General features: G+C 48.1%; 1 protein-coding gene and 2 pseudogenes across 1 annotated transcript; 2 read left to right on the top strand and 1 right to left on the bottom strand.

Annotated features, from left to right (window-relative positions):
• Window positions 1–4,223, top strand: LOC123408024 (annotated as a pseudogene).
• Window positions 4,224–5,549: 1,326 nt separating this feature from the next.
• On the bottom strand, window positions 5,550–6,338 carry LOC123412972 (probable calcium-binding protein CML28). The gene has a single exon (XM_045105921.1). The coding sequence runs from the start codon at window positions 6,223–6,225 to the stop codon at window positions 5,698–5,700; it is 528 nt and encodes a 175-aa protein (XP_044961856.1). The 5' UTR covers window positions 6,226–6,338; the 3' UTR covers window positions 5,550–5,697.
• Window positions 6,339–11,969: 5,631 nt separating this feature from the next.
• On the top strand, window positions 11,970–12,067 carry LOC123414447 (annotated as a pseudogene).
• The last annotated feature ends 4,454 nt before the right edge of the window (window positions 12,068–16,521 follow it).

Genomic DNA, 16,521 nt, shown 5'->3' on the forward strand with positions numbered 1-16,521 from the left:
ATGGAGGAGGTGGGCCTCTTCGACGGCAAGACCGCGCTCCTCCTCGCCTCCAACCCCGTGCGCAAAAGGGTACTGGTGCTCATCCACAACGGCAAGCCCGTCTCCGAGTCACAGCTCATCGTGCAGTACGTCGACGAGGCTTTCCCGGCCAGCTCCCCGCGGTTCCTCCGATCCCTTCCGACCCGCACGAGCGCGCCGTTGCTCGCTTTTGGGCCTCCTACGTCGACGACGAGCTGCTTAGCGCGTGGATGCCCATCTACGGCGGACGCACTCGCGAGGAGAGGGCTCAGGCGACGGGGCGGGTCGGCGTCCCCCTGGAGACGCTGGAGCCGGCGTTCGGGAAGTGCTCCAAGGGGAAGGGCCGGCTTCTTCGGCGGGGACACGGTGGGGCTTGTTGGCGCCGCCTCCTTGGAGCGCCGCTTCTTCTTCTACCTCGAGCTGCCTGGCACAACTCTCCTGAGGTTACTCTCTTCTCAAAGCATCAACATCTCTAATAGAGCCCTCGAACCCTTAAAAATAACCGTTTTTTTATAGTTTTCATCGGAAAAACGGCGTAGACTAGAACCTTTAAATCCTTAAACCCGTAAAAAAATTTAGAGGTCCAACCCTCAAACCCCTTCCCAGCATGTAGAAGTGAGGGTTGGAAGGAAAAACTGCCCCCAACCCGCACTTCACTTCCCACCTCACGCGGGAGGCAGTTGTTCACCGCGCGCGCGAGGAAGTCGCCTCGGCCGCCGCCGCCCCGCCTCCCCCCGCGCTCCGGCCGCCGCCCCGCGCCCCGGCCGTCGCCCCGCCGCCCCTCCGCGCCCCGGCCGCCGCCCTCCTTGCCCCGCCGCCCTCCGCATCTCGGCTGCCGCCCACCGCGCTCCGGCCGCCGCCCCGCCGCCCCCGCGCCCCGGCCGCCGCCCCTCCGCGCCCCGCCGCCCTCCGCATCTCGGTCGCCGCCCACCGCGCCCCGGCCGCCGCCCCGCCGGCCCACCGCGCCCCGGCCGCCACCCCGCCTCCTCGGAATATTTCGTTATAAGGGTTGGTTTTGAGGGTTCTAGTCTTTGCCCCTGTTTTTTAACCCTTAAAAGTGTCAAAAATGGGCAATTCTCAACCCTTAAAACTGGTTTTAGATTTAAGGGTTTGAGGGTTCTACTAGAGATGCTCTCAGAACATCTCTAGTAGAGCCCTCAAACCCTTAAAAATAACCGTTTTTTTACAGTTTTCATCGGAAAAACGGCGTAGACTAGAACCCTTAAACCCGTAAAAAAAATTAGAGGTCCAACCCTCAAACCTCTTCCCAGCCTGTAGAAGTAAGGGTTGGGAGGGAAAACTGCCCCAACCCATACTCCACTTTCCACCTCGCGCGGGAGGCAGTTGGTTCCCCGCGCGCGCGAGGAAGTCGCCTCGGCCGCCGCCGCCCCATGCTCCGGCCGCCGCCCCGCCTCCCCCCGCGCTCCGGCCGCCGCCCCGCGCTCCCTCTGTGCCCCGGCCGTCGCCCCGCCGCCCCTCCGCGCCCCGGCCGCCGCCCTCCTTGCCCCGCCGCCCTCCGCATCTCGGCCGCCGCCCACTGTGCTCCGGCCGCCGCCCCCGCGCCCCGGCCGCCGCCCCGCCGCCCTCCGCATCTCGGTCGCCGCCCACCGCGCCCCGGCCGCCGCCCCGCCTCCCGGGAATATTCCGTTATAAGGGTTGGGTTTGAGGGTTCTAGTCTTTGCCCTTGTTTTTCAACCCTTAAAAGTGTCAAAAATGGGCAATTCTCAACCCTTAAAACTGGTTTTAGATTTAAAGGTTTGAGGGTTCTACTAGAGATGCTCTCACTCTGGTTGTTTCTCTCAAACACACACACACAAAAACACTTATGAACACACACGTCCAAGAAAGAAACCAGCACCAGCCTTTGCCAAGAGCTCTCCTCCTTGATGACACAAATGCTACATTGTTTCTCCCAGCCCTCACGGCCTTTCCTCTCATTTCTGTGTTCACCTTAAATAGCTTGTAGTACAACAGACTCACACACGATCATACTACCAGCTAATCCCTAAACTCACGCTCTAACTCACGCCGCCAGAGGCCACGTCCTGATCCCACTTTCTATGCACGCAACTACTCCACTAATTATTCTACATGCAACCTCCACCAGCTAATAATGTGCATGTACTAATGAACACGACCGAATCACTCGGCAACATGCCAACTACCTCACGCATGCATGGTTGCTTCAAACCCATGTGAATGACTCACCGGTTCATCATGTTCGTGTAGCCCGTCACGCTCCAACCTCCGTCGCGCCTTGTAGCTTCTCACGACATCGCCGCATCACACGACACCATCAGCATCTCATTGGCAACCCGGAATCTCGTCTCCTTCGCGCCCACAGCTGAAGCTTCTCTAGACATATTATATCCTAGACTATAAACTGCATGATGTGCACACATGCACGTGCATAAGGCACATGACAAGATTATTTTTAACATTTTCTCTTCTAATCTTGACATGGTGGCTCACCAAATTCCCATGAATGACGCCTTGGCAGCGCCGATCTCCACTTCATATCGTCATCGACGCTGTCACAACGCCGATCATGCGCACCTTGTCGTCGACGACACCGTCACAACACCGAACTCGACGACACCGTCATGGCGTTGACCATGCCATCGCAGCAGCGGTCGCCACGCCGTCTTGCCGCAGCATCACGGTGCAACTATCATTGGCTTCGCACCAACTCTCCATGATGATGATGGCATCGCACCACCGTCATCGGCATCACACCGACCAGAGTGACAGCATCACGCCGCCATAGACCATCATAGCGACATATCACCGCCTCACCTTGTAACGACATCTCAGATCGACGACACGGCGGTGGTGTCCATCCAGGGGAAGCCCCATGGCCGCTACCCGTGTTTCGATGGCTTGATCACTCCTTCAGTCTCTTACACACGGCTTCTGGCTACCAACCCGAGTCCGTGCACCGGTACGGGGCCTTCGCAGCCTCCCTTAGCCCGCCAACATGATGTAAGTATTTCCCCCTTATCATCTTTCTTTCTCACTTTCTCAGTTTATTTTCAGCATTGCCCACTTACAAACAACCTAAATTTTGTAGGCATATAAGGCCTTTGTCGAGCTTAGGAATCTCGATGTGCGGGAGTACTTGCAACGAGTGAAGGCAAACGAGGATTACAACCATCAGATGATGGCGGTTAGTTTTGCCCTCTTAAAACCAAGCTAAAACTTGCACTTTCATTCCTTCTGACCTTCTAGTTTGCTTGATTAACTAACATCCAGGCTATGTTGGCGTCTTGGACTAATTGCACAGATCCACCAAAAATGGGGCCCCACCACCACCTGCTGGAGAACCCCCACACGTGCCCACGTTCGATGAATGGGTGGCACTAGGCAGTCAGTCTCCGGTAAGTACATTTTCCAAACTATAGACAAAGTAGCTCTCGTTCATTCAACACTATCATATCATTTTTACCCTTACAATCTCTTCTCAAACATGTAGGGGGCCGGTGGCTCGACTCCTGCTTCGTCGACCCCAGTCACTCCGATCTGGCAAAGTGGTGCTGGTCTTGGCGGTGGCGGTCTTGGCTGACGTCGATGATGATACCCGTGTTGGTGCATGTCATGCCATACTTTTCATGTGCCGTTCCTATTTACCGTTCTTAGATGGCGATGATGATGCTTGTGTCTCATACTTATGTTCTCATACTTGTGTTCACTAAATTTCACCGATGATGATCTTGATGATGATGATGATCTTGCTGTGATATGCCATATTTGTGTGTTGAATTTGAATGAAATGGAAAAAAAAGAGCATATAAAAAAACAGAGCAGAACTATGCCGATGGCTTGCCGTCGGCATTGCTATGCCGAGATGAACCGGTAGCTGACACGTGGCAGGGATAAGCCGACGACCTGGCCGTCGGCTTAGACTGGCCCCTATGCCGACGGCCAGGCCATCGGCTTATCCGTGCCATGTGTCACCTTGTGCTACGGTCGGTGCAGTGACGATGACGTTTGCGGCCGTCTCGTGAGAAAATACGCCGGTGGTCAAACTATGTCGTCGGCCGTACGGAGGCCGTCGGCATAGACCCCTATACCGATGGCATATCTATGCCGACAGTCTGACACAACTACGTTGACGTTATCTACGCCGACAGGTGTATGCGACGGTCGCCGTCGGCATAAAGCTAGGCCGACGGCAAAGGGCCTACGCCGTCGGCATAGGGGGTTAGTCCGGTAGTGCATGTAATGACATCATGAAAAAAAATCATACCTAGTGTCTGTTTTATACCATACATTTTTATTTTATATATTTTTAATATGATAAAATACGGTGGCATCGTTTACTCTATTGTCCAAATACTTCTAAAATGTACTTCCTTCGTTTCAAAATACGTGACTCAAAAATGTCTCTACTTTGTATTAATTAATACAAAGTATAGTCATTTTTAAATCACTTATTTTGGAACGGAGGGAGTATATTGGTAGCTTTCCTTTTGGCGTGCGTCGTGCTAGTCGCCACTTCCCCGTCGGCCGCGCACAGGCGGGCTTAAAAGCTCCATTCTGTGTACAAACTGCCCCCGCACGAGATTGCGGAATAACACCGCAACCCCGCGTCTTGTGCCACTCGAGTGTCATCAACACTCTCTATCGCTCCCAGACGATCCTCGCTCTCCGCTACACTGTCAACGCCATCCCCGGTAGCCGGGCAGTGTGCATCCTTGCCGTTGTCCTCATCATCGTTTGACACATTGTCCTGCCGGCATGCCCGATGCCCATCACCGCTGTTCTCACCCACGAGCAGTATTTAAGTCTGGAGTCCACTGTCCTGGCCGTGAACTCGTCCCTGGCCCCCGCCCTCACCACCCTCGATCCACCGCTAGTGAGATTTCTCACCCGATCTAATGATACATTACGCATGTATAATGTTGGATTAAGCAGTGTATATAGGTAAGTGTTGGTTTAATTTGTAATGTAAGTTACCGTAGATTTTATTTGTAATGAGGTCGGTGCATATGTTTAACTTTATTTTTAATTTTGCCTTGATATATTTAAATTCCTAGCATTCTATTGCCATACTGGATGGGTGCGGCCAAGCGCACCATGGATGATCTAGTCCTAGATAACAACCACCCAAATAGACAACAAATTAACATATAATTATTTCTTCTACCACATGGAAAACTTCAGCGTAATGCACAACAACACGCGGCGCACGCCTACGCAGCATGGCTAGTTTGGAGCAATGCAAAATGTACGAAATTCACCCTATGGGGTTTACGTAAGAGCATAGGTATTTTTTGATTTGATGAAATCGGAGAAAGGGGCCCACTGAGTTGAATTCAGAAGGGGTGGGGGGAGGGGGAGATTAAAGAGGATATGTAAGGAGCCAGTAAAGTTTTCGTAGGTGTGGCATTTTTGGCTAGTTCATCACCATCAAAAAAATCAAAACAGGGTCCAAGACAGCCTTAAATTACAACGTATAGCGTATCCAATCGAACAAAAAAAAAAACAATCAAAACATGGACCAAGACAACCTTTAATTATTCAACCTTCACCGTACTTTTAAAAGAAAAAATTGGTTGTTTCATACTCATGAATATATGCATACAATCCACAATGAATCATTTTCATGTCAAAGTCATTTAATTATCTACAACTACTAATACCACAGTGAACCATATTACCATGCAATAAAGTCAATCCTCATGATCTGCCGATGGCAGCAAAGCCACCACCACGCATCATTTGCTTGAACTCCTTGAAGTCGACGCGACCATCGCCATTGGCATCGACCTTGCTGATCATCTGGCGGCATTCCTCGATGGTGCGTCCCTGCTTGAGGCCGAGGCTTGCCAGCACGGACCGCAGCTCCTCAATGGTGATGTAGCCATCACCATTCTGATCAAAGACACAGAATGCCTCCCTCATGGCTTCCTCCTCATCGCCCATGTTGCCACCGTTAGGCCCCTCGCTTTCATCGAGGATGGAGCGATATAGTAGGCCAAACTCCTCGATGTCGACGCAGCCATCGCCGTTGGTATCAATCTTGGCCATGGTGGCGTCCATCTCATCCTCCGGGATGTAGATCCCTAGGTTCTTGAGCGACTCACGTAGCTCCTTCTTGGTGATCTGGCCGTCGCCGTTCTTGTCGAACATCTGGAAGACCTTCCTTAGCTCCGAATCATCCACCCTGCTGCTCATATTTTCAGCTTTCGGCCGTTCTATTTGCATTATGTATCTTGAAATCGAACTTTCATCGGGGTTAGTGTTGGAATAGACTTTGCCGAAGTAGTTGGTGATTGGTTTTGTTCCGATGAGAACAAGCTGTGCGGTGTGGAGGCAATAGCGGTGCCTCTTTTCCAAGAGAAGAGAGATGGAGTTAAGGTGTGCCATACTTCTTTTTTTGGACATACTAGCTATTCTCGACATTCAATGCGCACTTTTTTCTCTATCTCTTATCTCTTTTTTGTCTAAAAAAAGACATGGTTTCAACTTTTACCTCAAAACTAGCTGGATGCCGGTGTCTTGCCACAGAACAATATATATGGAAATAGAGATATTAATCAAAGCATTGTTATAATTTACTACATGTATGATGATTATGTCATGACAAATATTGCCTTAAACATACGAAATAAGTAAAACCCAAGTGACTTGTACAGTTGTACTTACATTTTAAGTGCACATATATATCATATTCAATATATAAAGTGTTTATCTTTGTGGGGAGAAGGCGCCCACATTTGTACTCCTTCCGTAAAGAAATATAAGAGCATTTAAATCACTATTTTAGTTATCTAAATGTTGTTAGATTTGTTTACAGAGGGAGCACTTTTTGTCAACCCACACGCAAAGACAAACCCCCACTCCCCTCCCTCTCAGAATCATCGAGTATCGTGTCGTCTTTTCCTAGCTTGGCTCTAGGGTGTGTAGGATGGGCAACTCAGTAGAGATGCTCTTAGAGCATCTATAGCCGCAAACCTCAAACCGGTCTTAAACGTCGAGGCGAATGGCGCGGTCAATAACGATAAAAAAAGACCTAGATGGGCTCCTCATATCATTCCTAAACGTCTGTGCTGACCGGCACCCCTCATACCGAACCTAAATTTAGGGCGGGTATGAGGAGGTCTCGAGGCGTCCGCCCCTTTACACCAGACAACTGGGCCCACTACAAATTGCACCAAATGTCCCAAGCCCAACAAACCCACCACCCTCCTCCCACATTCGTCCACAATTTCCCGCATTAGAGCCTTCGCCGTTGTCCACCCTTGCTTCCCCATTGTCACCGTAAGCTGCTATCCACGTCCCTAGATGTCGACCAGCCCGTCCCACACCGCACCCATGGAGGCTACTTTGGTAACGTCCGTGGGTCTCTCATCTCTGGCTTCGACATGCCAGCTGGAGAAGGTCATCGGATCGATGAAGGGGCAGCAGGAAAGGAAAGCGACATCATAGGTAGCATATGTGAACCTCAGTGAGCAGCGACCCCCTCGCCGCGCCCGTAACCCCCCCCCCCCCCCCGAACCCTAGATTGCGCCATCCGAAAGACTCTTGGATGACCAAGCAGAGAAGTTTCTTGTGGAGCTGAATAAGGAGTTCAATGAAAGTAGGGAGTACGAGCCGATGAGAGTGGCGATTGCAGCAACATAAGTAGAGGCAAGAATGCAAGTATAGGAGGCAGAGCGGGAGGAAAGGTTGGTCGTGTGTGGACCAGACGGCATGGATGGCATCCGTTACACTCAGACTTGAATTTCATCTTGGCATGTCCGGATTGGTGTACTGTGATTTATTTTTGTTAGTCGCATTATTGAGCCGTTGAATTGTGATGAATTTGTTTTCTATGATTTATATGCATAGATTGCATGGATTTGAGGATCCGCATATGAGGTGTGTGGTTGTCCGACAGGGACCGTATGCCGCTGTCCGTGCATGCGTCCGCATGCATATAGGAGGTTAGATTTGCCAAGTCCGACAGTACATGATCTTAGTGATCATCAAATGTTCTTCTAGTTTTTTTCCAGATCATACATAGTGATGATTAAATTATATTTATTATGGTCCATCATAAAGTAGCACATAAATAACGAGTGAGACTTTTTGGCTCTCGGCCTCCATGGAGGCCATTTAAAAAATTATCAAAATTTAAAAAATTACTTTCAAAAAAACTATAAAAAATGTGCAAGTAAACAAGGATGTTATGTGTACGTGTGTAAAATTTCAGGATGAAATACCATGAAATGCGATCTATATAAAAAGACAAATTCATAGCCTAGGAGGATGAATAGTATCATGTGTTAATAAGTCCCTGATTTATATTTTTTGCACAGCCCTCATTTCAACATATTTTGTCCTGAAAATTTGTACACTTGTGCATCAGGCCTCCATGTATATAAAAATATTGAATTTTTTAAAATCTAAAAATATGAATTTTGATAATTTTTTCCTTGTTCAAAAACCGTCCTCATTAGAGCTCGGCCTCCAAAAGGGATTTTCGGTAAATAACAAGATTACTTAAGAGAGTGTATGTGGTCACTTCAACTCATATTTGTCTACCCAGTTGTGGGTTGCACACTGTTATCCACCTTAGCTTGATTGTACTCACAATTCCTCCCCAAATAAGCTTCTATTTGAGATTGTGTCCTTTCCAAGTATCAATCTAGAGCATGATATAATATCGCAATAGACTTGAAGAGAGCACAAATGTATTATATTGTGTTGTCGAAATAGGGAACCAAAATATTAAATTTATGTACCTGTAATTTATGAATGAGAACCAAATGGGAAATAACTGAGTGAAATGAATCCCCACCAGGATCATGTGTAACTATCAACAGATCAAAATATAGCACTACTGTTCATGTTCTTAACCAAGATATGCAAGCAGAGTATTAGCAAACTAATGCATCTACTGAAATTATGTCTTCACACATAAAGATTTGTACATACAACCATATGAGCTCTATCTGATTGAAATGAAAACTTAGTCCAGTTCGAATTAAATATGTGATCACATACATAATAACATGATGCTTTGTTGCCTTCTATTGGACAACAACAAAGGTACCTGGCGTTCAAAACGAGTAGATAGTAATAAGAATATGCATGGTATTCCGATGACAAGATCTCCATAATCATACAAAGAGCACCAACACATGTGCCCTATGGCACTTCCGATCCCTCGCAGCATAGATCTCATGGGCTACAAAGTAACTAAAGATAATGCAAGGAGATAGAAGACAATGGTGCATCCGTGCATGAGATTTAAATAACATAAGCCGTGTGATCTCGATAGTTCAAGATGCATACTGCAGATCTTCTCATTATCGGGCATTGAGACGACGACAATAGGCACAACTGCCTTGTGATGTTGGATGCAACGTGCGTCCGGATCATTTGATCTGCTGACTCGCCTTGCTCTATCATCCATTGATTCGGTTGAGGTTTAGGTAAGATTTCATTTGATACGGTGGAGTTAATGCATGACTTAGGAAACATAAACTAGAGCTCTTAGGTTGAGCAGAAGTACAGAAGAATGATAAGTTTAGAAAGGAATTTACATTGGTTATGATTGCAGAAATCAACAAGGCTGAATACAACCCTGTTTTGTTTTTAACCATAATCATGTTTGGCCAAAAAGTAACTACAAAATATATATAAGGATCAATTTAGACAATAATTGAATGTTCATGTGCTGTAACGGATTAAAAAACATATTGCATTAGCACGTGAACTGCACATGTATGTATATATATACATGACAAAAGCGAAGATATAAAGTTTCGCCGGAGCGGATGCAATCACAAGCGCTCATTCGTATGGAGATGTGGTTTATCCTGTTACCTCATCTGTATTTTCCATCTATAGTTTATTTGATGTTTATTTCGAGTGCGGACGTTTGGAGCTCGGCCTCCATGGAGGCCGAATTTTTTGAATAATTCAAAATTCAAACTTTTCGGTTTTAAAAAAATCTGAAAAAAATATGGAAGTAAAGAAGGATGTTATGCGTATGTGTGCAAAAATTTAGGATGAAATACCTTGAAATACGATCAGCACAAAAAGACAAATTCGTGACCTGAAATGATGAATAGTGTCATGTGTAAAAAAAGCCTCAGATTTGTCTTTTTTGCACAGCCCTCATTTCAATGTATTTTTTTCTGAAAATTTACACACATGTGTGTTGCGCCTTCACTTATCCCTGTATTTTTTCAGAATTTTTTGAAATGTAAAAATATGAATTTTCATGAAATTTGAGTTTCAAATTTAAAGGGCTCCATAGAGCTCGGGAGCCAAAAGCAACCGGTTTATTTCCTCTTATGGAAGAAAGTTGGACCACTAGGCCTGCAAGAGAAGGGACCGCGTTGGCACTAGACTGACGCACGCCAACGGTCCAGCGGGAGGGCCCAGTCGCCTAGTGGGCCGAAGGGTTCCGAACCTTTTTTGAAGAACTGTTTATTTAAGGTTCGAACCTTTTATAGTGGAACCCTGTACCTAAATCCTCCATTTTTCAAGCAAATCATATCAGCGTGAATGGAGTGCAGCGGCACCAGTGTGGAAGAGAACTTGTCATATGCAAAGCAAAGCTGGACGCTGGTTCATTTACTGTCCAAATGGTGCTCATTTAGCTAGACGAAAATAGCAAGTTTTCCATGCCCCGGCCAGCACAGTGCAACTTGGAACTTTCCATCAGCTAATGAGAAAACGTCCCGAAGTACCTCCTGGCGGCCACTGTCCAGTGAGAAAGGCAAACACCTCTCTAACAGCCTTTCATGTGAATACACGTGAAAGTTAGGCAATAGCTTGCCTTCTTGGGACTACACCTCTCTAAAGGTCCAGCCGAGCTTTCCTCCTGCGTCATGGCAAAATTCAGCAATTCATAAAAGCTGAACCTTATCCACCCAATGGTGCGGATCTCAATGCACATGAACGGTTCCGATAGCCACCCCTTCAGCTAGTTTGGATAGCAAATCCATGCTCTCTCTCTTTCTATATACATACATACATACATACATACATACATACATACATACATGTATAGTATAGTCCCAATGCACACATCCCACACACACAAGATCTCACCGGAGAAGAGCTAAGTCAAACTAGACCGAAGCAATACCTAGATCGAGAGAAAAACATAAAGAAAAGAAATATCCCAAAGGAAAAAAATAGAAATCGATGATGTTGAGGGACAACCATGGGCTCCAACTTGTTAAACATTGTATATTTATCTGTGTTGGTATTGTATAAACCGGCACATGTAGGGATAAGGGCGTGAGTTGTAAACGTGTTGGTCTGTTAGGATTTGATCTCCCTTAGCTGATTATATTCCTTGGAGATCAATCCTAATCCCAACCACCTTTGTATCTTGTTCACCTATATAACACGTACCGCGTCCCTGCACATTGCATGCGCTTCTAGCCTCTATTTTCTACATGGTATACAGAGCCTTCTCTTCCCATCGCATCTAAACCATGTCATCCTCCTCCACCGCGGTTGCCATGGCCGTTCCATCCCTCGCCTCCTTAGGTCACACCGTGACAGAGAAGCTAACCAGGAAAAACTTCCTGGTGTGGAAGACCCAGGTCATGCCACATGTTCGGGCAGCCGGGATGGTCAGCTTCCTCGACGGCACCATCAAAGAACCAGCTTTGATCTTGATGGTGGAGAAGGAGGTGTCTGACAAGAAGGTGGTCGAAGAAGTTGTCAATCCAGAGCATGCGATCTGGGTAACCCAGGACCAGCAGGTCCTCACGTTCCTCCTCGCCACCATGACTCGAGAGGTATTGCTTCAGGTGAATAGCATTGACACTGCTGCAGCTGTTTGGGCGGCTGTTTTGCAAAGTTTTTCTTCTCAATCTCGAGCCAAGATAAGCCAACTCCGTTCCCAGATTGGTCGCACCCGCAAGGGGGATCTCTCTGCTGCTGCATATGTTTGCAAGATGAAAACTATTGCTGATGAACTAGCGGCCGCTGGTAAGCCGCTTGATGAGGATGAGATCGTCTCACATATCCTGGAAGGATTAGATGCAGACTACAATCCTTTTGTTTCGTCCATCTCCATGCGTGTAGATCAAGGAGTTGGCCTGAACGAGCTGTACTCCCTTCTGCTCTCGGCCGAGGCGCGCATTGACGCCCAGAGCCGCTACACCAACCCCAGCGCCAATCTGGCCTCCAAGGGAGGCAATCGTGGTGGCTTCAGCCGTCCCTCTGGAAACAATTCTGGAGGAGGCCGCGGCAACTCTGGAGGCGGTCGCGGCAACGCCAACAACAACACCTCCGACACTCGCCAAGGTGGAGGGGAGGTGATCAAGTGCCAGCTCTGCAAGCTCGAGGGCCATGGAGCCTGGCGCTGCAAGAAGAGGTATGATCACAATTTCAACAACAACTTCAACAACAACAACACCCAGCGCCAGCAAGGAGGTCGAGGTGGTGGTGATCGCTCCGCTAACACTGCCACCAACTCCTATGGAGTAGATACCAATTGGTATCTTGATACTGGAGCCACAGATCACCTGACAGGCGATCTTGAGAGGCTTGCAGTGCGTGATCGCTACACGGCAACGAACAGATTCACACTGCAAGTGGACAAGGTATGGATATTGCACATGTTGGTCATTCGGTTTTAACTACTCCCCAAGGTTCACTAAAACTGAATAATATCCTTCATGTCCCATGTGCATCCAAAAATCTTCTTTTTGCATCTCAGCTTATGGAAGATAATCATGCTTACCTTGAACTTCACCCTCAATTCTTTTCTGTCAAGGATCAGGACACACGGAGAGTACTCCTTCAAGGCAAGAGTAGGAGGCGCCTATTTCCTATCTCGGGTCATCATGTGGCTCCCAAGCGAGAAGTGCTTATTGCAATAAAACCCTCTACCTCTCGGTGGCACAAGCGTCTAGGACACCCTGCTTTTCCGGTGGTCCAACAAATTCTTCGCAACTTTAGTCTCCCAGTGTCAAATAAACAAGATCATCTCTTAGTATGTGATGCTTGTCAAATGGCTAAAAGCCATCAGCTACCATATCCTAGGTCTACTACTGAGTCAAAAGCTCCTTTAGAGCTTGTTTTTTCTGATGTTTGGGGCCCTGGGCCTCTCTCTGTAGGCAGACATAAGTTTTATGTCAGTTTTATTGATGATTTCAGCAAGTTTAGTTGATGCTTAAACATAAGTCTGATGTGTTTGAGAAATTTCATCTCTTTCAACAACACGTTGAATGTCTCTTTGATCGCAAAATTCTTGCCATGCAAACTGATTGGGGTGGTGAGTATCAAAAGCTTAATTTCTTCTTTGAGCGCATTGGGATTACTCACCATGTCTCATGTCCCCATGCTCACCAACAAAATGGTTCTGCCGAGCGCAAACATAGGCACATTGTCGAAGTAGGTTTATCTCTTCTTGCTCATGCATCAATGCCCTTGAAATTTTGGGATGATGCATTCCTTAGTGCAGTCTATCTCATTAACCGCACACCCAGTCGTGTTATCAAAAATCAATCTCCTCTAGAAAAGTTCTTTAACACTCCACCAAATTATCACTTTCTTCCTATTTTTGGGTGTGCCGTTTGGCCTAATCTTGGGCCTTTTAATAAACACAAGCTTGAGTTTCGTTCCAAACAATGTGTTTTCTTGGGGTACAGTACACTTCACAAAGGTTACAAGTGCCTCGACGTGTCCTCTGGCCGTGTCTATATTTCTCGGGATGTCATCTTTGATGAGCATGTTTTTCCCTTTGCCAATCTTCCCCCCAATGCCGGTGCACAACTCCGCAAGGAACTTGTTCTCCTTCCATCTCATCTCCTACCATCCACCCATATGATTTCGGGAGTAGGGGATAACCGCAATGATCACATGTCAATATCGCATAATGCCTCTGACCCTGTTTCTGAAAGTGTACAGGCTATAGGAAATACTACGGAAGAAATTGGCGAAAACCGCCGTGATTTTATGCAGGATCCAGCACCAGATGCAACCGCCGCAGAAAATCCGGGCTCTGCGGATCCCGGAGCTGATTTGGGCGGGACTTATGCCTCGGGATCAGCCGCGTCAGCCGCGCCAGCACCTGTAGGCGGATCTCCTACGAGATCCGTGCGGTCTGCCCAACCCCGCCTATCCCCTACGCCGGGTGTCGTGCACGCTCCACGTGCAGATTGCAACACCGACGGGACTCGTGCGGGTCCTCTACGGTCGGCCGCTCCCATTGGTGGGGAGCCCCCTGGTGCGCGTGGCAGCAAGGATGGGGCCCGCCTGTCTACCTCTCGGGCCAACAGTTCCACCGACAGTGCGTCGTTGGCCACGCCTGCCTCACTGCCGTCACGCCACCTGGCGGTTCCGGATTTGCCGATCGCTCCGGACGTCCAATACCAGGAGTTTTCTAACACTGCTACTTCTGTTGCATCTGATTCCTCTCCTGTAGACAACCGTACCCTGCTCCAGATTGATCGTCCAGCACAACCTCCTCCTGCACGAGCTCATACCAGGTCACGCAGTGGGGTGATTAAACCCAAAGAGTATACTGATGGGTGTGTTCGATGGGGTTCTTTTTTGTGCCACAGGTGAACCACAAAATCTCCAGGAAGCACTTGGTGATCCTAAATGGAAAAAAGCCATGGATGAAGAGTTCCATGCCCTCATGGAAAATAAGACATGGAGGCTTGTTCCCCCTGTCAAAGGCAGCAACATCATTGACTGCAGATGGGTATATAAGGTAAAAAGAAAATCTGATGGCTCCATAGACAGGTACAAAGCTCGCTTGGTAGCCAAAGGTTTTAAACAGAGGTATGGCCTTGATTATGAGGATACGTTCAGTCCTGTGGTTAAAGTTGCTACTATTAGGATAATTCTCTCCGTTGCAGTCTCTCGTAATTGGTGCATGCGTCAGTTAGATGTGAAGAACGCGTTTTTGCATGATGTTCTGGAAGAGGAAGTCTTCATGAGGCAACCACCTGGGTATGAAGTTTTAGGCTCACCTCGACAGGTGTGCAAATTGGACAAAGCAATCTATGGATTGAAACAAGCCCCGAGAGCTTGGTACTCTAGGCTATCCTCTAAATTGCAGTCACTTGGTTTCATTCCCTCCAAAGCAGATACCTCTTTATTCTTTTATCACCGCCATGTGTGACGCCCTCGGCTTAATCGTACGCTAAACATACACGCAAATGCGTACGATCAAACCCAAGGACTCACGGGAAGATATCACAACACAACTCTAGACACAAATAAAATAACATCAGCTTCATATTACAAGCCAGGGGCCTCGAGGGCTAGAATACGAAAGCTCGATAAGCACACGAGTCAGCGGAAGCAACAATATCTGAGTACAGACATAAAACAACATGGGGTGCCTTAGAGAAGGCTAGCACAAAGGTACAACGATCGAACGAGGCGAGGCCTCCTGCCTGGGAACCTCCTAACTACTCCTGATCATCAGCGGCCTCCACGTAGTAGTAGGCACCGTCGGGGTAGCAGTCGTCGGTGGCGGGGACCTCCATCTCCTGGGCTTCATCATCTGGTCGCAGCAAACGGATCAAGGGAACAAGGGGGGAGCAAAGCAGCGGTGAGTACTCATCCAAAGTACTCGCAAGTCTTACATCAGAACTATTCTAATTATGCACCAGTATCAAAGAAGGGGGTTATATGTGGACTGACTGCAGCAATGCGAGAATAGAGAGAGAAGGCCTAGTCCTATCGAAGACTAGCATCTTCAGGGTCTTGCAGCAATAGACGAGAGTAGAACAGGGGTAACACATTAATAGTCATATTGTTGCAGCAATAATAAAGTGAGGTCACGCCTAAAGATCCTTCCTCGACTCCCTGCGAGGAAGCAATCCCGAGGCAAACTAATTCCAGTTAAGTAACAATTGTAGTTGTAAAAGATCAGGGCACAACTCCAAGTCGTCCTGTAACCGTGGACACGGCTATCCGAATAGTTAATTTTCATCCATGCAGGGGTGCACCACATGTCCCGTCACGCTCGATAACACTCTGGCCGGACATACTTTTCTGGGTCCTGCCCGGCCTCGGAATATCGATACGTCGCAGCCCCACCTAAGACTAATCAGAGAGGCCAGCCCGCCGGTCTAAATCCTAAGCACAAAGGGTTCATGGGCCCAGTTCCCCTTCACGCTCCTGCACGTGGCGTGGGCGGCCGACGTCAGTCCTAGCATCCCTTAATCACAAGCGCGATGCATCTCGGGACCACTCGGGCGCACGCCGCTACACTGCTGACATCTGAAAAGCTTTGGCTGATACCGCGACGCCGAGTACCCATAATTCTTCCCGCGTAGCCGGTTAGTGCGAAAAGGTCTCCGACCAACCCAGATCAAATACCCAAATCCATTAACATTTTAATTAGGCCAACAACACGGTCTCGCGGGAATCCACCCGTCTTACAACTAATCACCGAAGATCCCAGTAACATGGTCGAGTAACTGTGTGGTCGTAACATCGGGGGGAATCCGAGGTATCACCCTCGTTGGATCCCGAACGATGTACCCGTCAAGGTGGGCTTAGAGGAATCACCCTCGGGGG

Source organism: Hordeum vulgare, chromosome 7H (assembly GCF_904849725.1).
Source record: "Hordeum vulgare subsp. vulgare chromosome 7H, MorexV3_pseudomolecules_assembly, whole genome shotgun sequence".
NCBI lineage: Eukaryota > Viridiplantae > Streptophyta > Magnoliopsida > Poales > Poaceae > Hordeum > Hordeum vulgare.